This window comes from Rhinopithecus roxellana, chromosome 3 (genome assembly GCF_007565055.1).
Source record: "Rhinopithecus roxellana isolate Shanxi Qingling chromosome 3, ASM756505v1, whole genome shotgun sequence".
Taxonomy (NCBI): Eukaryota; Metazoa; Chordata; class Mammalia; order Primates; family Cercopithecidae; genus Rhinopithecus; species Rhinopithecus roxellana.
Genome location: NC_044551.1, coordinates 146,798,290 through 146,824,127, shown reverse-complemented (window position 1 = coordinate 146,824,127; position 25,838 = coordinate 146,798,290). Strand labels below are relative to the sequence as shown.

The 25,838-nt window shown below is 39.0% G+C and overlaps 2 protein-coding genes across 3 annotated transcripts in view; one reads left to right on the top strand and one right to left on the bottom strand.

The window, feature by feature from the left end:
- Nucleotides 1–25,838, top strand: part of JMY (junction mediating and regulatory protein, p53 cofactor) — an 88,271-nt gene that overhangs the window by 50,771 nt on the left and 11,662 nt on the right. For both annotated transcript variants that reach the window (XM_030927534.1, XM_010364100.2), the window contains exons 3-9: nt 995–1,145; nt 2,292–2,461; nt 9,451–9,616; nt 9,972–10,159; nt 15,623–15,709; nt 22,909–23,004; nt 24,715–25,312. In XM_030927534.1, the coding sequence (XP_030783394.1) occupies nt 995–1,145; nt 2,292–2,461; nt 9,451–9,616; nt 9,972–10,159; nt 15,623–15,709; nt 22,909–23,004; nt 24,715–25,312 (1,456 nt within the window). The remainder of the gene's footprint in view (nt 1–994; nt 1,146–2,291; nt 2,462–9,450; nt 9,617–9,971; nt 10,160–15,622; nt 15,710–22,908; nt 23,005–24,714; nt 25,313–25,838) is intronic.
- On the bottom strand, nt 21,581–22,767 carry LOC104671931 (prothymosin alpha). The gene has a single exon (XM_010375572.2). It carries the CDS (start codon nt 22,591–22,593, stop codon nt 22,261–22,263), a length of 333 nt encoding a protein of 110 aa, XP_010373874.2. The 5' UTR covers nt 22,594–22,767; the 3' UTR covers nt 21,581–22,260.

Here is a 25,838-nt window from a genome sequence, read left to right as displayed (position 1 = left end):
CTCGGGAGGCTGAGGCAGGAGAATGGTGTAAACCCGGGAGGCGGAGCTTGCAGTGAGCTGAGATCTGGCCACTGCACTCCAGCCCGGGCGACAGAGCGAGACTCCGTCTCAAAAAAAAAAAAAAACAGACAGGGAGAATATGGGTTGTATTATTTCTACCTTCAAAATTCATTACTAGCTTTTTTGTGACTTAAGGATACTTGGTCAGTGTTTTTTTAAGTGTGTCATGGGTGGATTAACATTTTGCCTGTTTTTTTGTTGTTGTTGTTTTTTAATTTATCCTAATAAAGTTGTCATTGGCTTCATATATAACTTGCTGATAGCCATTTCTCTATATGTGGTAAAGCAAGATTGTATGTATAAGTGATCCATTGCAGTTCTTGATTGTACCTTTCTTCCATGTTAAAACATACATATGTAGTGTTTTGAAATATACTTTTAATATTATCACTTCTTTAAATTTTGTTTTAGCATTCACCTGGTTCATTCCTGTCTATCCTTTGATTTTCAGCTATCTGAGCCACCGTGCCTGGCCTTCCTCTGTTATCGTTATCTAAAGCCTTTTCAGTATGCATATAGGCTGGTTTTTATATTGTCAGTGTTTTCTATTGTTTTATATAGTGGCTGTTAAGGAAATAAACAATTTAAATAATTTTGGGGGTACATAAATAAGTCTTAACCAAAAAAGATAGTTTATCATAGAGGAGGAAATAAATTCCTCATCGAGACACCTAAAAACAATCAGTCTTAACATATTGGTATATATCCTTTGCCTATGTATGGAGTGAGAGGGGGATGGAAGAAAGGGCAGAATGGGGAATAGTTTCTGTGTCAAATATCTTCAGTATTATTATTAATTCACTTGTTTTGTAAACTAATAGCTTCTCCTCTGGAGCAGGGAAGAACATGTTTTCTTTGTGGTATATAAACTTTAAATGTTTGAGGAATGAGTAGAAGATGCGAACTTCTTAATTTTTTCTTTTTCTCTCTGAAGATTTCCATGGAGAACGATTATCTGGGACCTCGAAGAATTGAGAGTCTACAAAAAGAAGATGCTGACTGGCAGCGGAAAGCTCACATGGCTGTACTGTCTATTCAAGATCTTACTGTCAAGTATTTTGAAATAACAGCTAAAGCTCAAAAAGGTAGGTTTCTCAGTAAATTTATCCTTCAGGTATTTTTGAAAATGAGTGGTTAAGTATTTTATGTTCAGAAAAATTACATACAAAAGTATGTAGGTAGGCGCGGTGGCTCACGCCTGTAATCCCAGCACTTTGGGAGGTGGAGGCAGGCAGATCACCTGAGGTCGGGAGTTCGAGGCCAGCCTGACCAACATGGAGAAACCCCGTCTCTACTAAAAACACAAAATTGGCCAGGCGTGGTGGCACATGCCTATAATCCCAGCTACTAGGGAGGCTGAGGCAGGAGAATTGCTTGAACCTGGGAGGCAGAGGTTGTGGTGAACCATGATTGTGCCATTGCACTCCAGCCTGTGCAAACAAGAGTGAAACTCCGTCTAAAAAAAAAAAAAAGGAAAGTATGTAAAGATCACTGATAATCCCAGCAGTTACAGAAAACCACTATTAGCAAATTAAGGCACGTCTTATCAGTCTTTTCATAGATATATATATTTAAATATATATAATTTAAATATGAATAGTGAATATGTTTCTACTAAGATACTGAGGAAAAAAGCATAAAACCTCACAGAATTAATGTTTTCCTCGAAACTTTGAAAGTGAATAACACTGGACATGTGAGAGTATTTTTAAAGTTTCTGAAAGCTAATTTTACAAGTGTTTTAACTGCAGAATGTTATTTCTGAGGACAAATCAAAGACATTAGAATCTAAGATACTTTCAAATTATATTTTAGAAATGTTGGCTGGGCACAGTGGCTCATGCCTATAATCCCAGCACTTTGGGAGGCTGAGGCGGTGGATCACGAGGTCAAGAGTTCAAGACCAGCCTGGCCAAGATGGTGAAACCCCATCTCTACTAAAAACGCAAAAATTAGCCGGACATAGTGGCGGATGCCTATAATCCCAGCTACTCGGAAGGCTGAGGCATAGAATTGCTTGAACCCGGGAGGCAGAGATTGCAGTGAGCCGAGATCACGCCACTGCACTCCAGCCTGGGCAACAGAGTGAGACTCCATCTCAAAAAAGAAAAAAAAAGTTATAAGCAGTTTATCATGACAGCAGGATTTGTTTTTCTTTGGTCAGTGAAACTTTTTCAAATGCTTCAGTATTAAGTCGTTGTCTTAATTTCTCTTTTAAAAATTATTAATAGCTGTGTACGATCGAATGCGAGCTGATCAGAAGAAATTTGGTAAAGCATCATGGGCAGCGGCTGCTGAACGGATGGAAAAACTTCAGTATGCAGTTTCTAAGGAAACTTTGCAGATGATGAGAGCTAAAGAGATATGCTTGGAACAGCGGAAACATGCACTAAAGGAAGAGGTAACAAAAATCATCAGAAAAATAAAATCAGAAAAAGTTAACAATATGTCATTTTAATCTTTGTACAAGACTTTTTTTTTATTCCATAGGCAGTACTTTTATGCCATCTCCATGAGATGAAAACACTTAGAATAGGTCCTGTGACTTAAGTTGTCTTTAGAAGAGTTAGACGTATCATATTTCACAGCATCCCAGTGTGATGGTTGGCAGCACTGTACTGTTGATCAGAGGGGCCAGCATCAGAATGTCTTAGTTTCTGTAAAGTTTTTTGTACTGTAAAAACATAAAGCTTTCCAGCAATTATTTAAAAAGTTTCACTGACCAGAGAAATTTAGTAAAATTTCTTAGGCAGTGGCATTTTGTTAGGATTTATTATATAATGCTTTCATACCACTACATTTTGGAACTTCCCATTTTATTCCTACTGGAACACACCGGTCTCTCCGATCTCACACCTCCTCTCTACCCCCTACAGTCGTTGTCTATCCTTTTTTACTATTGACTTGGGTATAAATATTCATACTTACTTTGCGGGTTGTCCCTATTGGCTTGAAAACACTGAGTACATATTTATTAAAGTAGCACATTTTAGTCTCTAGAGAAAAATAAATCATCGTCTCTGCTTTAGTTATAAGAATACAGCTTTATGTAAAATACGTATTTTTTTTTGGCTTAGGTTGTACAGCAAGATGGTTCTCATTGACATTTTTGAAGTGCTTATGCTCATATACATGTGTTTAAAAAATAGTATATGAAGTAACCTATAAGATATCATGCCTGCAATCTAGAAATCTTTTTGTTGATGGATTTTTATCATTATTTCATTTTCCCCTTATTTTTATTTACTGGCTATTTGAAGGTAAAATTGGAACCAGGCTTATCCAGGAAATTGTTCACACTTTATATTCAGAATCTCTGTGCATGGATTTCATCCCCATCTCATGTTCCCCTGAGGCATTTCTACTGTAATATCCTTTTCTAATTAGCTTGTTCCTCTCATGTTACTAGCTCTCTGGAGTTGTCTTAAATTCTAGAACTTTTAAACTTAAGTCCCTCTTTTTGCTTGAAAAAGAGTACCACCTTTATCTTCATCTTTGTTGTTGTTGTTGAAACAGTGTCTTGTTCTGTCACCCAGGCTGGAGTGCGATCACAACTCACTGCAGCCCTGATCTCTTGGGGCTCAAGCAGTCCTCCTACTTCAGGTTCCCAAGTAGCAGGCATGCACCCCCCCACACCTTGCAAATTTTTATTTATTTACTTATTTTTTGTAGAGATGAGGTCTGATATATTTTTATATATATATATATATATGTCAGTGTGCTTTCTTTCCCTGGCAGAGGATTTTTACAATTCCCTATCTATTTATAATTCCTTGATAATTTCTGTGAACATACATGATCTGCTAGAATATTGAGCTGAATACATAATAGTCTTAAAGATTAGCTACTTATTTTTGTCTTTCTCCTACAAGCATATAGCTAAATTATGATTAAGGTTATATTCCCCCCTTTCAGTTTTAATTCATCAGGTATTTATTGAGCATTGATTATATACCATGGTGGATTTGAGCTTAGGATTTGGACAGTACTGTCCAGCAGAACGCCCTGTAATCGTGGAAATGTTCTATGTTTACTCTCTCCAGTAGGGTAGTTTTCAGCAATATGTGGCTAATGAGCTTTTGAAATGAGGCTTATGCAACGGAGGAACAGCATTTTAAATTAAATTTAACCACATGTGGCTTGTGGCTACCTTACTGAACAGAGCACCTCTGTAGATCTCGGTTCTGCAAGCTTAACTCCTTATGAAAGCTTCAGTGAGTTCCTTAACCTATGAAATGTGAATATTGTATACCTTCTAGGGGTGTTATGATTTCATGAGTTAATGCATATACAGCATTTGCTGTAGCACTTGACATAGAGTAAGACCTGGATAAATATTAGTGATTATTACTTTAATTCTATGTTATGTTTTGTGCCAGTATCACAGAAGGGAATACAGAGAAGAAAAAGATACATAATTTCCATGCTTAAGATGTTTACTTGCCTCAACCAACATTTCAGGGTTCACAAAGCGTGCAGTTGACTAGGTGATGTGGCATTTTGTATGGGCCTTGCCAGAAAGTTCCAATAGTAAGAAGCTGTGATGTGGTAGACACAGCCTGAGTCTGAGCTGAGGTGGGGTTTTTGAGGTCTTTGTCTAGGCAAGGAGATCGGTTTTTAGTTTTTATTTTATTTGTCAATAAGTAGATTATTCCATAGGTGCACACTATGTGTTTCAAAGAGTCTAAATACAAAAAGGTAGGTTCCACTGTAAAGGCCTTAGTTTATATTAAATTCTGTTTTCACCATATAAATTCTGTTTTGGCAGCAGTTAGAGAAAAGTTTAAAATGTTTTAGTCCCTGTCCTTAGTGCTTTATGTATATTATCTTGTTAAATTCTCAAACATAACCTTTTATGCTATAAGCCCAAAACCATTATCTGAATTCCCTGAAGACAGATATATTTCAGAATCCTAGGGGTTTTTTTTAGATTTTAGAAAGGTAAGATAGAGCATATAACTTCAGACAAGTGTTATTAATCCACTAATGAAACACATGGTCACATTAAATGGAATAAGGATTAAAAATAGTTTATGAAAAATTCAGATCATGTTTTTCCACAAATGGATTGTGAGATTTGGTTTGGCATTAAATTATGGGAATTTTCAGTTTTCCAGGATTTCTGACATGTGGAATTCAAATAATTCTGTCAACTTGTGTTACCCTTAGTTGTGCATTTGTTACTGGTGAAACCTGTATTTATACTTGGGCTTGTCTTATGTTCGTTCTTTCTACATAATAGGGCTAGGTTTAATTGAAAACTTGCCCTTAATGTCATTCCCCTTATGCTGTCCAAGGATTTTATGACCCTTTAAAAAGAAGATAGAGCCTTGCCCTGTCCCCTGGGCTTGTCTTATGTTCGTTCTTTCTACATAATAGGGCTAGGTTTAATTGAAAACTTGCCCTTAATGTCATTCCCCTTATGCTGTCCAAGGATTTTATGACCCTTTAAAAAGAAGATAGAGCCTTGCCCTGTCCCCGAAGCTGGAGTGCAGTGGCACAATCATAGCTCACCGCAAGCTCAAACTCCTGGGGCTCAGAGACCCTACTGTCGCAGCCTCCTAAGTCACTAGGATTACAGGCACATGCCACTATGCCCGGCTGTGACTTATTTTCAAACCCTCATTTCATTTCTTGACTGCATATTTTCTGTAACTCAAACAGTGGTGGATGCTTAGTATTTTTTGAATGAATGATTCAGTCCACAGGTAGCTTTTTTAATAGTCCTCGAATGTCTTTGGAATTTTCTAGCACAGTAGGGTGAAAGGCACAACAAGGGCATAATTCATTTGCATAGTTTGCAAAAAGTGCCACCAGTCAAAATAGGTATACATGAAAACTACTTTATCATTATTACACATGGTGAGAATGATTGTGGAGTCAGCAGGGTATGTTGTACTTACCTGGATGTATGGACATGAATTGGTACTTCATCCCCTTACTAGATTTACTGTAAAATAATAACAATAACACTTTGATATTTTTCCTTATTTTTTGGCTGATAATCCCTAATTTTTTCTAGTGGAAGGTGCACTCTCGTAGGAATCAGGAGAATTGAGTCTAGCTCAAACTTTGCTAGTCATTACCTGGATCACATTGGGAGGTTACAATTTGGTTTGGGGTACTGATATCCTGATACTTGAAGTATGTTTAGGAGAGTAAAAGTTGAGCTATTTCAAGGTAGCCAATTTTTCCTTTGAGTATTTAAACTACTTTCAGGGCTTCTTTCTTCTTGCCCAGGGAAGCACTGCTCTCGGGTATAAAAAAGACACCACATTGTGGCACCCACCTTCCCTGCACTGCTCCATTATCTGGAATTAGTTCTCTTTTCACTCTGGTTTCTGTTTCCCTTAGTTCTGTGGCTGTCAGCTGAGGACAGGAAAACTCAGTCTGGAAATTTCAGATGTTAAAACAGGAAATTTGGAGCAGGGCGCCTATTCCATACCTCTTCATTTCTTATACTAAAGATTTTGCCTCCACGTTGAAGATTAGATAGACCTCAGAGTATTATTTTGCCCTCACAGATTCCTCTGAGTCATAGCACCCTTTCTCCTTTGCTGATCTCATAAAACCCCTGTATGTTCTGGTTCTACAACCCTTTAGCTTTTCCCAAAGTCCACCACTGACCTATTGTTTGTCCTTTCAGAGGTTGGAATTTAACAGACTCCTTCGCTGCTTGTCTGCCTCTGATGAGGTTTTGATTGTCTTTAGACCACAGCCCTTGGCAAATCCACCTCTGGACTCTTGGTCTAGAAAGAACTCACTGAACCAAAAAATTGAGGGTGAGGTCACTTCTTGTAAGAGAATACCCACTTCCTTTCTCAGTTTGATTTTTGATATTGAATGTGTCCTAGTAGCATTGTGCTTCTCAAGTGCTTTTAAAGTACCCTGGCCCTGGGCTGCAGTCAAAGTACTGTTCTCTTTGTGGTTGACACAGCTGATAGTGTAAAAGCATGTCACTGGGGGACTTTCAACCTTTTTCCTTAGCGAAGAGATTGGACAGGAGAGAGAAATTTACAGAGTCCTAGGGGAAGAACTTAGCAGAACATCATGCGCGTAGCAGAAAATGGTCACTTAGTTGGGTAAAACCAGAGTAATGAAAATGAACTAACAGCCGGAATCTGAACAGTATCACTGGAAAGTAATCTTAGATTAAGGTTTTTAGACTGGTTTACACTAAGGTTTTAACCTAACAATTCCCCACTTGAGAATAAAACCTTCTAACATTAGATATCTTACCTGTTTGTATGCTGTGGTTATAGAGAGTGTGGGCGCAGATATTGGAACAATGTATATCCTGCAGCTGTGTTTCCAGAGCTGGGCAAGAGGCCCAACAGAGTATGAAAAGGGATGTTTATCATCTAAAGTGGCAAGTCCACGAGTCTCAGGGCAGACACTATTCCTTGGTTATTTTATGACTTAGGACAAAAACAAGAGTTCATATTGTTCACATTCCTCTCCCTAACCGCTATAATTAAACCCACTTTGGTGGTGTTATATTCATTGTCACCCATAAAATATTCCCTAACGCAGCAGGATCATTCACAGTCTTACACTTAGATAATCTATTAAGTATCCGTTTATAAAATACTCATAAAACAAAGTACCACTGTATTTAATTCACCTGGTTATTTTTCAGTTTTTACCACTGCACATTTAGACTGGAGCCTAACCATTGCTTTTCAGTTCAAAATTCTTGTGAAAGGGATTTGAAATTATATTTTAAGAAAAAAAATTCTAGTTATTGGGTAAGACTGTGTAGATACCTAGACTGTAAAGCAAAAGCTGGAATTTTCTTTAAAACATATTCTTTTTATATGCCGACAGATTTTACCAACCTCACCAGACAAAAGGGATCATTTAAGAAAACAAGAATTCACTGTCTTTTTCCCTGCGGGTTGTCCCTGACAGTCAGTCAAGTATTTCTTTGGTATTCTGGGACCCCAGTGATGTCTCACATGAGCTCGTAAACAATAATCTTAGTAATTTTTCCTTTTGTTCCTCCTGTGTCCTCCTTTGAAGGTCACTCCTTGGGAAACCACTTGAATCCAGGGCTCCTCACCGTTGCTCTGTTGGCTCTGAGGGCACACTGATGCCCATGTCGGGGCTTTCCTGGAGCTTCTAAGCATGAACCTTTAAACTACCAAAGCAGTGGTGCTGTGTTCTTGGGAGAATGCTTACTGTCTCTAGAGAACTAGGCTTGTCCTTCACATCTCACTGACTCCTGAAAAGCCATTCCTTTGGCTTCTTTTATCTGCCTTTCTCCATAGAGCCAAATAGAAAGCCATAGAAATAGTAGGGTTAGGAACCTGTTACCTAAAGTACACTTTCCCCTTGGTGGTTTCATTCAGATTCATGGCAAAAATTTTCCCTCTCCAGGACCAAGAACCGACCAACCAAGCAAACCTCACAGAAGACCATCCACCACTTTATGAGCCATGCCCAGAAATTTCTGGATCTCACTTTAAGTTCAGCTTAGGATGTTGATTACATTTATCTAAAGTGATACCTTACGGATTGCAAGGATTCCTGTCTAAAGCAATTGTCTTCTGCTGTTCCACTCACGTATTCTCACCTCACTCTACAGTCAACAGATCCCAGAACCCAACCAGTCTGTGACCATGGAACAAAGCAAAACCCCAGAAATGTGGCATTAACCAGCTTTTACCATTCTTGTAAATATCTGAGAATGGCCCCATCATTTTCATATATCTCTATGAAAAGAGCAACTACATAACTTAGCATCCACTTTTGAGAGGGAAAGCATTTATATCCAGATGATACATGTATTATCACCATAAATATCCATAAGTATAACATAAATATTAAAACCTTATTTTTACCATATTTGCCTACTTCCACCATATAATGACTTGATTATTAATGTTATATATATATATATATATTTTTTTTTTTTTTTTTTTAAAGTCTAGATTCCATGCCTACAAGTTTCTTTCTTTTTTTTTTTTTTTGAGACGGAGTCTCGCTGTATTGCCCAGGCTGGAGTGCAGTGGCCGGATCTCAGCTCACTGCAAGCTCCGCCTCCCGGGTTTACGCCATTCTCCTGCCTCAGCCTCCCGAGTAGCTGGGACTACAGGCGCCCGCCACCTCGCCCGGTTAGTTTTTTGTATTTTTTAGTAGAGACAGGGTTTCACGGTGTTAGCCAGGATGGTCTCGATCTCCTGACCTCGTGATCCACCCATCTCGGCCTCCCAAAGTGCTGGATTACAGGCTTGAGCCACCGCGCCCGGCCTGCCTACAAGTTTCTTTCTGAGAGCAGTTACTTAGTAGGTTTATGCTATCTGATTAGTATTAATTTTTAATACTAACTTGATTTTTTTTTCTTGTCCCCACCAGCTAGAAATATTTTAATTTGTATTTTCAATGCAGATGCAGAGTTTGCGGGGTGGTACAGAAGCCATAGCCCGATTGGATCAGTTAGAAGCTGACTATTATGACCTGCAACTTCAGTTGTATGAAGTACAGTTTGAAATCTTGAAGTGTGAAGAGTTACTATTGACAGCGCAGCTAGAAAGCATCAAAAGACTTATATCAGGTATGGCATGCATTTAACCACTTAAGTTCACAAAAGATTGAATATGTGAGAAAATACATATGGACACCAGGTATGTTTCTTCTGTTAAGACATTTTAAAAATTGTTTTCTATAGGGATAGTGTTGGAGGGGTGATTTCGAGCATTTATTGAGCACTTACTGTTTACCAGATACTGCTGAACACTTTGCATACATTCACTCTATGAGGTGTATTAAATAGTCACCATTTACAAAGAAGCTTAAGAGGTAATGGCTTTGCCTGAGGTTACAGAGCCAGTAATGAGATTAGAACCCTGTTCTGTCCAAACCCTAGCCCATATTCTTTACCACTACTCTTTTTTGCTGTTCTATAACAGAAAAAAGAGATGAAGTGGTGTACTATGACACTTACGAAAGCATGGAGGCCATGCTGGAGAAGGAAGAGATGGCAGCATCTGCATACTTACAGAGAGAAGAGCTGCAGAAACTTCAGCAGAAAGCACGCCAGCTGGAAGCAAGACGTGGACGGGTTTCCGCCAAGAAATCCTACCTCAGAAATAAAAAGGTATTTAAATATTGCTTTTGTTCATTACTTATTCTTTTATCCATATCTACTATTCTCATCTGTTTTGTCCTTAAAACGTGCATATGTTTTAAAACTAAGCGCAATCTCTTATCAGGGCTCAATGCATTTATAGTGCTCTGAGAATTGCCCTCTTAAACACATTGAAACAGCCAATAGTGTTCTCTTTACCTCAAGAAACACTAACACTGACTCTGCTAAAGGGCACGACTACAGGATCCCTAATAATGCGATTCCTGGCTCCCTTTCTGTTTAAGGAGGCCCAGGGATGTTTTTTACAAGCTGTAATTCTGACCTTAATCTTAAAGGAGTTTTATAGATTGTTATTTCTTTATTTAACTTTGATTACATTTCAAAATGTTTGATTCTTGATATTTGGAATAGCTCATTTTGTGTAAATGTGATTCTTCCTGTGTCTTAAAAAATGTTTTGCACTCTAGTCCAGATGTTAACTATCATGGAGCTGTTTCTAGTCACTGTAAGTGCAGAGTTGAAATCTGGAACTAGCTCTCCAACCTAGACCAAACTGATGACTGTGTGGTACTGATTTGCTTTAAGCTCAAATATTATAAAATATGCCATGTTCTCTGAGAACCCACCTTCCTGCTCTTCACTGCATTCCAAGACTACCACTTCCTTATTCCACAGCTACCACTTCCTTATTCCACAGAAAATCAATACCTTTGCTTTTTGAAATAGATAGCTCTTGCACATTAAAGAAACTCAGGCAGGCATGTCTCCATAGTAAGTCAGGAACCCAGGACCTTCTATCACATTGTCCATCAACAGAACAGTTACCTTGCCATCCAGAGCCATGACTTTCACATAATTATGTGCCTTTGCACATAATTTCCCCGTGATAATGGTAATTGAAACCCACTGCTGTATCAGCCCTAGTTGTGAGCTTCATTTCATGTTCCAGTCTGCACCAACCAGGTAAACATTGCAGGCTGAGCACGGTGGCTCATGCCTGTAATCTCAGCACTTTGGGAGGCTGGGACGGGTGGATCACCTGAGGTCAGGAGTTCGAGACCAGCCAACATGATGAAACCCCATCTCTACTAAAAATACAAAAAAATAGCGAGGCATGGTGGCATGCATCTGTAATCCCAGCTACTTGGGAGGCTCAGGAGAATCACTTGAACCCAGGAGACAGAGGTTGCAGTGAGCTGAGATGGCACCATTGCACTCCAGTCTGGGCAACAAGAGTGAAACTCCGTCTAAAATAAAAAAAATTGCAGTGATTTCAGCAGGTCCTATAGAACAGTTTTAGGGGAGAATGAAAAGTAAATAAGATTTTAGAAGAGCACACTTTTTAGGAATATTAGTAGTATTTTATATATTACTTTTAGGTGTATAATGCAGTACTTTTGAGATTCGGAATTTGCAAACCTGCAAGTTTTTGAAAATGCTATGCAATTCAGACTTAATTGAAAGTCTGATTTCATTTTAATTCACCAGTATGCTAGGCACATTGTTAGACTTAGGATACAAAGATGAGCATAGCGTAGTCCCTCCTCCTCCCAGTCTTATAGAGAAGGCAAACCAGGTGAACAGATGAGTGTTCTGCTGGCCAAAAACAGAGCAAGAGCAGGGAGTGAGGAAAGGCTTCTCTGAAGAGATGACACTTGTATTGGCTTTTAACATCTGAATAAAAATTGGCCAGATTGATGGTGTTGGGGTAATTACAAGCAGGACAGAATAGTGCTTAGCAAAGACACTGAAGTGGAAAACAGGATGGTTTGTCAGAGCATTCTACATTGTAAGACATGCTGCAGGGCAGGGACCAGGTTACAGGAAATTTTACATACCACATTAACAAGCCTGAGCTTTGTCTGTAGTATAAGTTAAGCATAGGGGTAATATGAACAGATTCACATTTTAGCAAGATAAGGCAACATGAAAAATAGGTTAGAGGGAGAAGACATGGAAAGGTTCTGATTGGAAGGTGTCATTATCCTCCACCTCAATAACGTTGAGAGGTTAAGACTGTGAAGTAAGTGAGTACCTGTGCAGGCTAAGAGATGGACAGATCTTGAACTGTCTAGATCTGACACTTTGCAGAAAAAGTTAGTAGGATTTAGTGATGTGGTGAAGGAGGGAGGAAGAGCCATTCTCTATCAGCTATCTGGTTTCTGGATTGGACATTGAGATAGATGGTGGTGTCACCAACCAAGATGGAAAACCCAGAGGAAGAGCACATATGGGTGGGAGGTGATGAGCTGAGTTTTAGACTTGCATATAAGAGGTCTTGGGCATCCAGGTAGAGATGGCTGTGAAACAGTTGAGACAATTGGGCACCTGGGTCTTATAATATAAGAGTGTATGAGATGGTCTCAGAAGAACACAGTGAGCAGGTGATTTTTAAAAATATTTTACTTAGTTTTTATAGAGACAGGAGCTCACTATGTTGCCCAGGCTGGTCTCAAACTCCTGAGCTCAAGCAATCCTCAGCCTCCCAAAGTGCTGGGATTGCAGGTGTGAGCCACTGTGCCCATCCTGAGAAGGATATTCTTAGGAATGATGGGGTGGAGGTGGGAGGCTGATAGGAAAGAGCAAGGGAAGGTGGTGGAGCAGGGAAGATACATAGTTTGAGGAAGAAAAACCTTCATTATATTTAATATTTGTAATTCAGGAAGCAAAACGTTCTTGGCTAGGGGTGAGAAAACATTGTAAAGGGCACAGGTCATGAAAGACTGAGCTGCTATGATGTAGTGCAAGGTGAAAGGCTCTAAGGAAAGAACGCTGGGGAACATTTAAGAGTGTGTGCAGAAGAAAGGGATCAAAGAGAAAATAATCGCAGTTGGAAGAAGCAGGAGAGCTTGAAGTCACAGAAGTGAAGATGATGATTCCACACAACAGGGTGGTCAGCAGGCTTAGGTGTTCCAGAAAGGTAAAGGGAGAAAGAAATGACTCCATGACATCTAATATTGGTAGACTGTTGGGGCCTTATGTTGAGAGTTTTGAGAAAAGTTGGGGGCAAGAAGTAGATCTCAGTGGTCTGAGAAGGGAGTGCAGCAGAGGGCTAGAGCAGTGACTGATGGAATAGCAAAGGAAACTGTACAGGTGAGGGGTGAAGAGGAGCAACCTTGGTGACCATGTCCCACAAAGCTGTTGTACTCTTCTAGCAGCATTAAGAGCCTCAGGCTGAACTTAATACCAGCTCTTCCCTTGTTGGTAAGTGTTAGCTCATATCAATTTAATCAGTATTCTTCAGTCTTCATTTCTATGTTAATCTAAATCTGAAGTAGGGAAACCCAGCACTGGAGAATCTCTCCATTTACACTTGTATGCTTGTACCCCAAGCCCAGCAACTGAGGTGGCAGAACTGCAGAGGGAAGGAGGAGTGAAATAAGGAAGGGTGGTGAAAAGATAGGGAATGAGAAACACTAAGTCCTAAAAGAAAAGCTACTGAGAAGATCAAATATACAAGGAAAAACAAATGCCTCCCCATGTAACATAATCCTATATTGCCTCGTTTACATGTTGACGTGCCCAAGGGCACTGGCTTCTTGGTTTCTCTGGCACTCATCCTAAGATTGCATACACAGTTCATGTCCTGCCTCACCCCTTGAAAGAGTGGAGATAGGTGGGCTCCAGCTGTGCTGGTGAAGTCAATGCTTTGTGATTAAACATTTCAAGAAGAGTAACAAAAATAACGATTTTCTTTATCTTCTTTAATCCTCCCAGTAGTCAAATGAAATCTAGAGAGCTCAGAAAATTAGAATCATTTTCATACTTCACTTGGTGGCAAAACCAGACCTGTGCTATCATGAAGTTATTTATTGTCTTCTTTTCACTTTGACAATTCATTTCACTATTATTACTTATTATGGGATATGGTTTCAGATCTTGGATATATATGGTATGTACAACTTACCACCATTCTGTAAATTATCAAAAAACTTTGAATTTCAAAACATGTCTGACCTCTGTTCTAGATAAGGGGTTGTGAACCTGTATCCTCATTTATAAGCAAGGGAACCAACGCTACTAGTAGTGACATAAATCACCTAAGGAAAAGCAGCTAATATGGAGCAGGGGTAAGATTCTGTCCTAGGTCCATGACACTCAGAGACCTGAGTTACTGTATCACCTTGTCATGATGCTATCTAATGCGCCCTTTGTTTTCCTATTGCGCTGGATAGATTCTTGCTAGGCAGCAGAGTGAACCAGAGTGAGTAAAGAACGTGATGTAAAAAATGACATTTTGCTTTAAAATACAGTTTAATGACTTCAAAGGTTATCATTTGACTTTCTCTGATTCAAAGAGTGATCATTTTAGGCTGAGCATGGTGGCTCACGCCTGCAATCCCAGCACTTTGGGAGGGCAAGGTAGGCGAATCACTTGAGGTCAGGAGTTCAAGAACAACCTGGCCAACATGGTGAAACCCCATTTCTACTAAAAATACAAAAATTAGCCAGGCATGGGAGCCTGAAGTGGGAGAATCTCTTGAACCTGGGAAGCGGAGGTTGCAGTAAGCCAGAGATTATGCCACCGCACTCCAGCCTGGGCAACAGAGTGAGACTCCATCTTAAAAAAAAAAAGAAAAACAGATCATTTTAGTATTGCTTTGGAATGTTGGAGACTAACCCTTTTATCTGGAAAACTTCTCCAAATCGTTTACTTAGGAAAGGACACAGGGTAATGAAGATTTAGCTTGGTGCTGGTAAAAAGTTGCCAGAATATAGTGCATTATTTTATAAAGTAGTGCATATCTCATAGTTATTGTAAAAATCTTGTTTTATATTGTGATTGGAAAATATATGCTTTTTAAAAATAGTTTCCAAATAATTTTGATAATTTTGACTTTCTAGTCTTCCAAGTCTCTTACAGCTCTTATGTCTGTGACCAAAAGATTCAGATCCCATACTGTTTAAGCCAGTCTGGACAAAAAATTCATGGTCTTTAACTTGTCAGAGAGAGCTTAACAATACATATTTTATATAAGTAAATACTTTCCTATTCTTTTTTGCCCAGACATGTTTAAAGAGTATAATGAAGCCAGGTGCCATGACTCATACCTGTAATCCCAGTAATTCAGGAGGCTGAGGCAAGGGGATTACTTGAGGCTCAGAGTTCAAGACCAGTCTGGGCAACATAGTGAGACCCCGTCTCTCAGAAAAAGTATAATGAGACATGGAATCTTCTAAAAGATACCTTTCAGGACAACCCCCTTCAGTCCACGTTGCCCCACCTCTCCTTCTTCAAAAAAGAGAAACCAGGTGGTCTATAGAAGGTAACAGTTTAATAGAGGAGTCTTTTTGTAAGATCCTGATTACTTGGCTTTTACAGCTTCAGTAGTCCAGATAAGAAACAAGAGGTGGTCAGTGTGATACTTTGTTCTGTAGGTGGTATATATTAAGATCAAAACTTAACCTTGGTGTGGTGTTCAGAGTCTTTCAAGTTTTACTTGTATTAAAACATATTTTATGTATTTACAGGAAATATGTATTGCAAAACACAATGAAAAAATCCAACAGCGCACTCGGATTGAAGATGAATATAGAACCCATCACACAGTACAGCTAGTAAGTTTGGACTCGAAAATTTTGAACAAAACTTTATTTTTTACATGTTTTAGAGTGGGTAAAATCTGTAGAGAATGATAAAAAGCTTATAACTGGACGTTAACATTAGTTCAGTTTATATAATGATAAGTTTTTAGGCAAAACTGATTGGAGAGTACAGAGTTCCTGTACCCTCAACCCTCACACGTAGCCTCCCCTACTGTAGCATCTCATATACTCCTGTCCCCACATTTGATAGCCTTTCTACTGTCGACATCCCCCAGAGTGGCATATTTGTTAAAATCAGTGAAACATTGGACATCACCATTCCCCAAAGTCTGTTGCTTACATTAGGGTTCTTTCTTGGTGTTCTGTGTTCTGTTGGTTTTAACAGTGTATAGTGACATGGATCTGCTAGTATAGTATCGTATGGAATAATTTCACTGCTCAAAAAATCCCTTTGTTCCACTACTCATCCCTCTCTCTCCCCAAGCCCCTGGCAAACACTGTTCTTTTTATAGTCTTCATATTTTGCCTTTACCAGTGTATAATTGGAATGATACAGCATGTAACCTATTCAGTTGGCCTCTTTAACGTAGTAATGTGCATTTAAGGTTGCTCCATGTCATGGCTTGATAGCTCATTTTAGCACCAAATAATGTTCCACTGTGTGGATGTCCCACATTTTGTTTATCCATGAGCCTATTGAAGGACATCTTGGTTGCTTCTAAGCTTTGGCAGCAATTAATAAAGCTGCTATAAACATCCATGGAGGACTTTTTGTGCACGTAAATTTCAGCCAATTTGGGTAAATAACAAGGAGCATGAATGCTGGAGAGTATGGTAAAAGTGTATTTAGTTTTGTGAGAAACTGCAAAACTGTCTTTCATAGTGGCTGTTCCATTTTGAACTCCCACCAGCAGTGAATGAGAGTTCAGGTTTTTCCACATCCTCTCTAGCATTTTACTGTTGTCACATTTTTGATTTTTAGCCATTCTGACAGGTGTGTAGTGGTATATTTTGGGGTGTGTGGGTGTGTGTATGTTTAAGAGATGGAGTCTTGATAGGTTGCCCAGGTTAGCCTCAAACTCCTGGGCTCAAGCAGTTCTCCTGCTTAACCTCCTGGGACTACTGGCATGGACTGCTGTGCCTGGCTTTTACTGTTGTTTTAATTTGCAAATCTCTAATGCAGATATATAGACATATAGATACATATACAGAGAGAGAAAGAGTGCATCTGTTCAAATGCTTACTTGCCCCTGTATATATCTCTAGTGAGGTGTCTGTTCAGATCTTTTGCTCTTTTTTTTTTTGGAGTCTTATTCTGTCGCCGAGGCTGGAGTGCAGTGGCACGATCTCGGCTTACTGCAACTTCCATCTCCCGTGTTCAAGCAGTTCTCCTGTCTCAGCCTCCTGTGTAGCTAGGACTACAGATGTGCATCACCACGCCCAGCTAATTTTTGTTTTTAGTAGAGACAGGGTTTCACCATGTTGGCCAGGCTGGTCTTGAACTCCTGACCTCAAGTGATCTGCCCTCCTTGGCCTCCAGAAGTGCTGGGATTACAGGCATGAGCCACCATGCCCAGCCTTTTTGCTCATTTTTTAAATTGGATTTTTACTTTCTTATTGTTGAATTTTAGGAGTTCTTCATTATTTTGACTTACACTCCTTTATCAGATGTGTCCCTTTGTTTTGCAAATATTTTCTTATGATCTGTAGCTTGTTTTCTCATTCTTTTGACAGTGTCTGTTGCAGAACAGAAGTGTTTTACTTCTAACAAAATCCAGTTTACCAGCACTTTCTATCGTGGTTCATACCTTCAGTGTTGCATCTAAAAAGTTATTGCCAGTCCCCAAATCAGCTAGATTTGCTCCTATGTTATCTTCTAGAAGTTTTATAGTTTTGCGTTTTATATTTAAGTCTGTGATCCATTTTGAGGTAATTTTTGTGAAGGGTATATAAGGTTTGTGTCTAGATTTTTTTTTGGCATGTGGACTTCCTGTTGTTCCAGCACCATCTGTTTAAAAGACTATCCTTTCTCCATTGAATTGTCTTTGTTCCTTTATCAAAGATCAAATGATTCTGTCTCTTCAGTCTATTTTTGGGTGTCCTATTTTGTTTTGTTCATCTAGATCTTTTGCCTCTCCATATGAGCTTAAGGATCAGCTTGTCAGTAGCCACAAAAAAATAGCTGGGATTTTGATTGTGACAGTGTTGAATTTATAAGTCAAGTAGGGATGACCTAATATGTTTTTCGTTTTTTTCATTTTAAAATACTTTTCCTCTGGGTTTTTTTGCTTTTTAATTATTATTTTTATTTTAACCTCTACCTCCTTCTCCTATACCTAACATCTTAGTATTGAATATTCCTATCCACGAACAAACAATATGTTTCATCTATTTAATTCTTTGATTCTTTCATCAGAGTTTTATAATTTTCCTCATAAAAATCTCGTACACCTTTTGTAAGATTTATACCTAAGATACCTAAGTCTTTCTTCCTCTTCTTTGTCGGGGAGGTGGTAATATAAATAGTATTATGTTTTTAATTGAAAACTCCAATTGTTCATTGCTGGTGTGTTACAGAACAATTGACTTTTGTTAATCAAGCTTTTTCTTATAATCCAGATTTGTCAGTTTTCTTTCAGATTTTCTACATCTGTCCGCAAAGACAGTTTTATTTCTTCCTTCCCAATCTGTATAGCTTTTATTTCTCTTATTGCATTAGCTAGTACTTCAGTATAATGTTGAAAAGGAGTGGTAAGGGAGACATCTTTGTCTTGTTCCTGATCTTAGCAAGAAAGCTGTGTAGTTTCTCACCAGTAAGTGTGATGTTACTTGTAGGTTTTGGGATGGATGCTCTTTATCAAGCAGAGGAAGTTCTCCCTCTATTCCTAGTTTGCTGAGAATATTAGTTCACTGTATATAAAATTACATTAGAAACCTTCTCCTACTCCCATATTGCTATGCCTCATCCCACACAATATATTGTCCTGACAGTCATCTTTTCAGATGTGTCTTAAATTATTTAACACCAGTGATTTGTACTTAAACATCGGAAATGCCAACATGACCATATCGCTATATTTGGATATTTTTAAAATTTTCTTTCTTTAGCATCATACTAAAGGCCAAAAGGCTTAAATTTGTCTCCATTACTCCTTAAGGCACATTCTTAGCTAATGCTGCCCCTTACTCTTCATTTTAGCCACATAAAATTACCCAAACTACCCATAAACTGTAAGATTACCTTTCTCCTGGAATCTAGAAATAGCAAATTAATTAATGTACTTTTATTTTTCATTACTATTTCTGTGGGTCAGAAACTGCTTTGTAAGATTAGTCAGGGGACCAGCATGACACTGAGGTAAGTTGCTCTCTGCTGTAACCATTTGTACTTGCATTATCAGTTTAGTTATGAAGGTTCCACACTTCCAATATGTTTCTTTTTATAAAACATAAGATTTTGGTGGAGGGGAATAACTAATTAACTTTTTAGAATGAATGAGTATCAGATCTTTTTCCCAGATCTATTATTTTGGGGCAACAGGAATAAAAATTAGTAAATCGATTATTTTTCTTTTCCTTTTTTTTTTTTTAAATTTTTATTTTTTTTTTTTTTTGAGATGGAGTCTCACTCTGCCCAGGCTGAAGTGCAGTGGCTCCATCTCTGCTCACTGCAACCTCTGCCTCGCGGGTTCGAGCCATTCTCCTGCCTCACCTCAGCCTCCCGTGTAGTTCGGATTACAGGCACGTGCCACCACACCTGGCTAATTTTTGTATTTTTAGTAGACGGGGTTTCACAATATTAGCCAGGCTGGTCTCAAACTCCTGCCCTTGAGTTATCTGCCCGCCTTGCCCTCACAAAGTGCTGGGATTACAGGTGTGAGCCACCATGCCTGGCCAAGAAATTGATTCTTAAGGGAATCCCAAAGATAAATGTCATCTGCCTTAGAATTTTGCCTAATACCTTGGTTGGAATATATAATTGTCAGAAAATGAATCCATTAAGTATTACTAGTTATCTTTAACACATACAGATAAAGCACAAAGAAAGTTAGCTTAGCTCAAAATAGGTAATTGTTTTTCAATGCTAGTTTTAAACCACCAGTGTCAGAACCTCTTTACGTGGTGGATTGTTTAAAATATAGATTCTTAGATGTTAACCTTATTATTGCAACAGTTTCCCCTGGACATCCTTGTGAATTAAATATGCAAGACTAAGGAAGTTTATTTTAATATTTGATAGTAAGCTCTCTGAAATAAAATGTGAGGATTTACTTATTAATACTACTATTTTAAATTATTATTAGCCTAGAGAAAAATTGGATGAGAGAATTCTGTTTTCCCCATTAAAGAATGAACTCTTGTTTTTTATAAGCACACTCAAAACTCCAGGCTTTCATTCCAAGAAAACATACATGGTGGCTCATGCCTGTAATGCTAGCTTTTGGGAGGCCGAGGCAGGAGGATCGCTTGAGCCCAGGAGTTCAAGACCAGGCTGACCCTATCTCTATAAAAAATTTTTGAAATAGCTGGGCATGGTGGCATATGCTTGTCTTGGCTATAAGCATGTGCAACATACAGGGAGGCTTATGCCTCTTTTTGGGCACATGCTCACTTATTTCAGGCTCTAAGAGCCCCCTTTGAATTGTGTTCATGTGTGGTGTACCTTTGTGTCCTTTTGTGTAAATTAGTAGTATATTACTAGATTGCATTTTATTCAGAATAATTAGCCTACCACACTCTTTTTTTTTTTTTTTTTTTAATAGAGATAGGGTCTCACTCAGGTTGGTCTTCAACTCCTGGCCTCAAGCAGTCCTTCTGCCTCAGCCTCCCAAAGTGCTGGTATTACAGGCATGAGCCACCACACTTGGCTTTATTTTCCAGTTTCCTGTTGTCTCCCTGTCACTCTTATCTCCCCACTCATACCTTCTTCTTGGAGTTTATGATACAATCATCCAGTGCAAATGCAACTGTAATTCTCATTAGAAATTTTATTGTTTAGGGAAAGCTGATGGGAAAGAGGAGAAGAATGATAGAAGAATAGAATAGGGGGTTGGATTTGAAAAGGACAGAACAATGGAAGAGAGGGTAATTTCCACATGAAATTATCTGGTCTGGTCTTCTGGGAGGTATCTCTCGTTTTTTAAAACAAAGCAAGAAAATAACCCATTTACCTATATAGAAAGCCTTTTCATTTATTTAACTAACATTAATTTTACCAAATGAGATTTTATTATATAGCTTTTAGATGATTCAACTCTATAGGGAAGGTTAAGTTTGTTTAGATAACTGCCAGAAATAAGGTGTGATAGTAAACCAGATGATTCATGGATAATGCTTGAAGTATATTTTTCTAACTACTGGTTATATTATTTAGAATAATGTACACTATCCAAATTACTGACCAAGTGTTGATTTGATTGCTTTTGTTCATTTGTTTGTTTTTTTGAGACAGAGTCTTACTCTGTTGCCTAGGCTGGAGTACAGTGGCATGATCTCAGCTAACTGCAACCTCCGCCTCCCAGATTCAAGCGATTCTCCTGCCTCAGCCTCCCAAGTAGCTGGGATTACAGGCGTGCATCACCACGACCAGCTAATTTTTGTATTTTGGGTAGAGACGGGGTTTTACCATGTTGACCTGGCTGGTCTCGAACCCGTGACCTGAGGTGATCCACCTGCCTTGGCCTCCCAAAGTGCTAGGATTATAGGTGTGAGCCACAGTGACTGGCCGGTTGCTGATTTTATTTTTAAAGTCATCTACATTGAAGTTAGCATAATATAGTAGCTAGAAGTATTTTAACTAAAATTGTATATTAAAAATATTTTATGTTTCTTTTTTTTTTTTTTTTTTTTTTTTTTTTTTTTTTTTTTTTTTTTTTTTTTTTAGAACAACTCAGCAAAATAAAATTCCTGTTTATTGTTGGACAACATTGTTTCACACATACATCAAACAGGCCAAAAAAAATAAACAGCAACTTCATAGACAAAAAAGGAAAAAAAAGAAACCTTTTATCTTTGGCCTTTTTAACCATCTCATACAAACCAACTACTTATAGTACAGCTAAGTACATACACAAAAAAGTTACTGGAATGCTCGGAATAAGATTGTTTTTCTGTTGTCGTTTTTGCTTTTTTTACAAGGTTTTTTTTCTCCTTTGAGATTATAATGAACATGGTCACACCACAAGTAAAGTCAGAAGTAGGACAGAGAACGCTCCGAAGGCTGGTTTGGTCATCCGAGATCATTAAAAATGGCTGACCCTAACAATATGTACAAAAATATAAAATGTAAATAAAAAATACAAACAAATTTCCTTTTTAAAGTACTTTTAAGAAAAAAAGCAGGGCCTTGGAAGTTTTGGTTCTTTTTTCCTCCCCTGTTGCAAATTCTCATGGTTTGGGTTGGGTGGTGGAGAGCGCGTGTCATCTGCGGGTGGCACTGCCCACGGTGGGCGGGCGGGCCTCTCTACTCGAAGGTGACCACGTTTAGATTCTGAGACGGGAAGTGGAGGGTGAATAGGTCACGGCGGCCTTTTTTTTTAGTTTAACTTTTCCTTTTTTGCTGTCTAGTCATCCTCGTCGGTCTTCTGCTTCTTGGTATCAACATCGTCATCCTCATCATCTTCAGCTGCCCGCTTGCCCGTAGCTGACTCAGCTTCCTCATCTTCATCTCCATCCTCTTCCTCACCATCACCTTCTTCCTCCTCTTCCTCTTCTTCCCCACCTTCTTCCTCTTCTTCGTCTACCTCATTGTCAGCCTCTTGCTCCCCATTTTCCTCATTAGCATTCCCGTTAGCAGGGGCGTCTCTTCCATTTTCTGCCTCTTCCACAACTTCCTTCTTCTCCTTTAAGTCCTTGGTGGTGATTTCGGAGCTGGTGTCTACGGCTGCGTCTGACATGGTGGGGCACGCCGGTGATCCGATGCAGGGGATTTAAAAAGAAAGCGAGAGTTCAGGGACTCTGGCGATAAAGCTGCCGGAGTCCGCGGCGGCGGAGGAGGCGCGCGGCGGAGGCGGCTGCGGCGAGCAAGGAGGCGGACGAGGAACAATGCAAAGATGGCTTTTCAGAGCAGCCAGTCTATGTTTCATGTTATAAAAATTTTGTTCAATGAATCATCCCCTTGGGCCCATATTAGGATAACTTCTCATCTTTTTTCCTATTAATGATAAAAATTGGGACACAGCATAATGGAATTATTATTAATTTTTTACCAGAAGAGAGAAAAATTACATGATGAAGAAGAAAGAAAAAGTGCCTGGGTTAGCCAAGAGAGACAGAGAACACTGGATAGACTTCGAACATTTAAACAGGTATTAAAAGTAATGGTCCATTTATTGTTTTTCATTGTTTTTAAAACAGAGCTACATATACACCTGTAGGATTTCTTTGTGGGAAAAACTTGGTTTTCCCTTATTTATAAACTATTATAACCATGGAAGTCCTTTTTAAAGTTGTTTTGATGGCATGGCTCCATTTCCTCTGGTGGTTTTCCGAATTAGTATTCTTGTGATCTTTGACCCACAGCTTCAGTAGTATAAGAGGAATGATCAAGGCCTCTGGGAAACCTAGATTCCTCTTGAGTTTAAAAAATTGCTTAAATCACAACTGACTATCCAGCTCAAGCATCAACTTGTTATTTATTCCACATACATCAACCTGTGTCATTGGCAGAATTAGAGGTGGGGGGAGTAGCATATTTGAGAAATGCTTCAGCAGTTCTCTTGCCAGGGTAACCCATGACCACACACTGATACCACAGTATCCACACATCTCCTCAGAACTCTGCTGAAGCCTCATTTTTAAAGTACTCTGGAGCCTTACTTCAGTTGTGCATGCTGAAGGATCACTTTATAAGTGAAGTAGGCTTTTGAACAAGTGTTACAGTGGAAAAAAAGGAGGTGAGGCAGGGGATAAGCCTTGTTATTAAGTAAATGTTGCCCACGCCTGTAATCTCAGCACTTTAGGAGGCTGAGGCAGGTAGATTGCTTGAGCCGGGGAGTTCAAGACCAGCCTGGGCAACATGGCGAAACCCTGTCTCTATACAAATTAGCCTGGCATGGTGGAACACGCCTGTGGTTCTGGCCATTTGGGTGGCTGAAGTGGGAGGATTACCTGAGCCAGGGAGTTCATGGCTGCAGTGAGCTGTGATCGCACTACTGCACTCCAGTCTGGGCAATAGAGTGAGACCCTGTCTCAAAAAAGAAAAAAAAAAAAGGTTTTACCATGGTAAAAGATGTATAAGAGTTCTACCAGTAAGTACTTCAAAAAATGTAATTCTCTCTTCTTCATTCTGTCATAAAATGGATGTATAGTTGTTGGAGCTTTTTAAAAATGCCAAGTAACCTGTTAAAGAATATTTTAATTTTCTCATGTGTGTGCATTTGAAAACATAGGAAACTAGTTTCTTTTTGCATACCAGTAGCATTTATACATTTGACATAATTTATGTTTTGCATTTTACATGCTATTTGTTTTATACATTTAGTAGTTTTATTCACTAAAAATCTTTTTTTAATCATGATAATTTTGAATATTTGAATTAATCATGGATTTGATAGGCAAATAATAAATTCATAATTTTTTGTAAGTTATTAGGTACTTTTGGATTTTCTGTATAACTTTAAGAGTGAAATAACCAATAAGGCAACATAACATTTTTGAGATGGAATCTTGCTCTGTCACTCAGACTGGAGTGCAGTGGCACAATCTCAGCTCACTGAAACTTCCGCCTCCCAGGTTCAAGGAATTCTCCTGCCTCAGCCTCCCAAATAGCTGGGACTACAGGTGCCTGCCACCACACCCAGCTAATTTTTGTATTTATAGTAGAGATGGGGTTTTGCCATGTTGGCCAGGCTGGTCGGATCCACCCACCTTGGCCTCCCAAAGTGCTGGGATTACAGGCGTGAGCCACCATGCCTGGCCACATAATATCTTTTATTTGAAGGATAAGATAAATAGGCATGTGCTCATAAATTGTTTCGATAACATTTAACCAGTTCCAATAACTTCTGATATTTTAGAGGTATCCTGGGCAAGTCATACTTAAATCAACCAGATTACGACTAGCTCATGCAAGAAGAAAAGGTGCAGCAAGTCCTGTTCTCCGAGAGGATCAGTGTGACTCTCTACCAAGTGTGTTACAGGTAGAAGAGAAAACTGAAGAGGTGGGAGAAGGAAGAGTCAAGCCTGGGCCATCACAGACAACAGAACCCCAGAGCCTTGTACAACTTGAAGATACTTCATTAACACAACTTGAAGCCACTTCATTACCTCTCAGTGGTGTTACCTCTGAACTGCCTCCCCCTATATCTCTTCCACTTTTGAATAATAACCTCGAACCATGTTCTGTTACCATAAATCCACTCCCACCCCCTCTTCCTCCAACACCACCACCTCCCCCACCTCCTCCCCCTCCCCCCCCACCACCACCACCTCTGCCTATTGCTAAAGACAATGGCCCAGAGACACTGGAGAAAGATCTGCCTAGAAAGGAGGGGAATGAAAAGAGGATCCCAAAGTCAGCCAGTGCCCCCTCAGCACACCTCTTTGACAGCAGCCAGCTGGTCAGTGCACGGAAGAAGCTCAGAAAGACTGCTGAAGGTTTGCAGAGGAGGAGAGGTACGGCAAGATATTTTCATGGTCCATCTGTTGTATGACATCAGGCATAGTAAAAAACTATGTATTTTTTGACGTTGCAAAACTTAAAACATTTTATTTTTGAACATTATTTGATAGTAAACAGGTTTTCAAAGTCACACTAGAGGACAATTCTTATTAACTCACATCTACAAATGCATAAAGTACACAGAAATGTATGCCTTCTTGAGCTGTTAGGCATGTTTTAAAAACATCTTCTAAAGCGATACATACATGTTTGGTAATGTATAATGGATGGCTCCTTTTGTGTTAGGGAAAAAAAATTTGATTTAAACCTGAGATTTTTTAAAAATTACTCATCAGAAAGGGTAAGCTATCTGGTCAGGACTGTCACCACAGGGAAGACATTGGCAGGATCATGTAACATTTGTTGAGGACTTGTGTGTATTTGTATAAAGAAGCAGAGAAGAATAGGGAGTGATCTGTTCAGCTTACAATGTGACAGATGTACCTCAATAAGGTTACTATTTTTTTTCTTCTTTTTTTT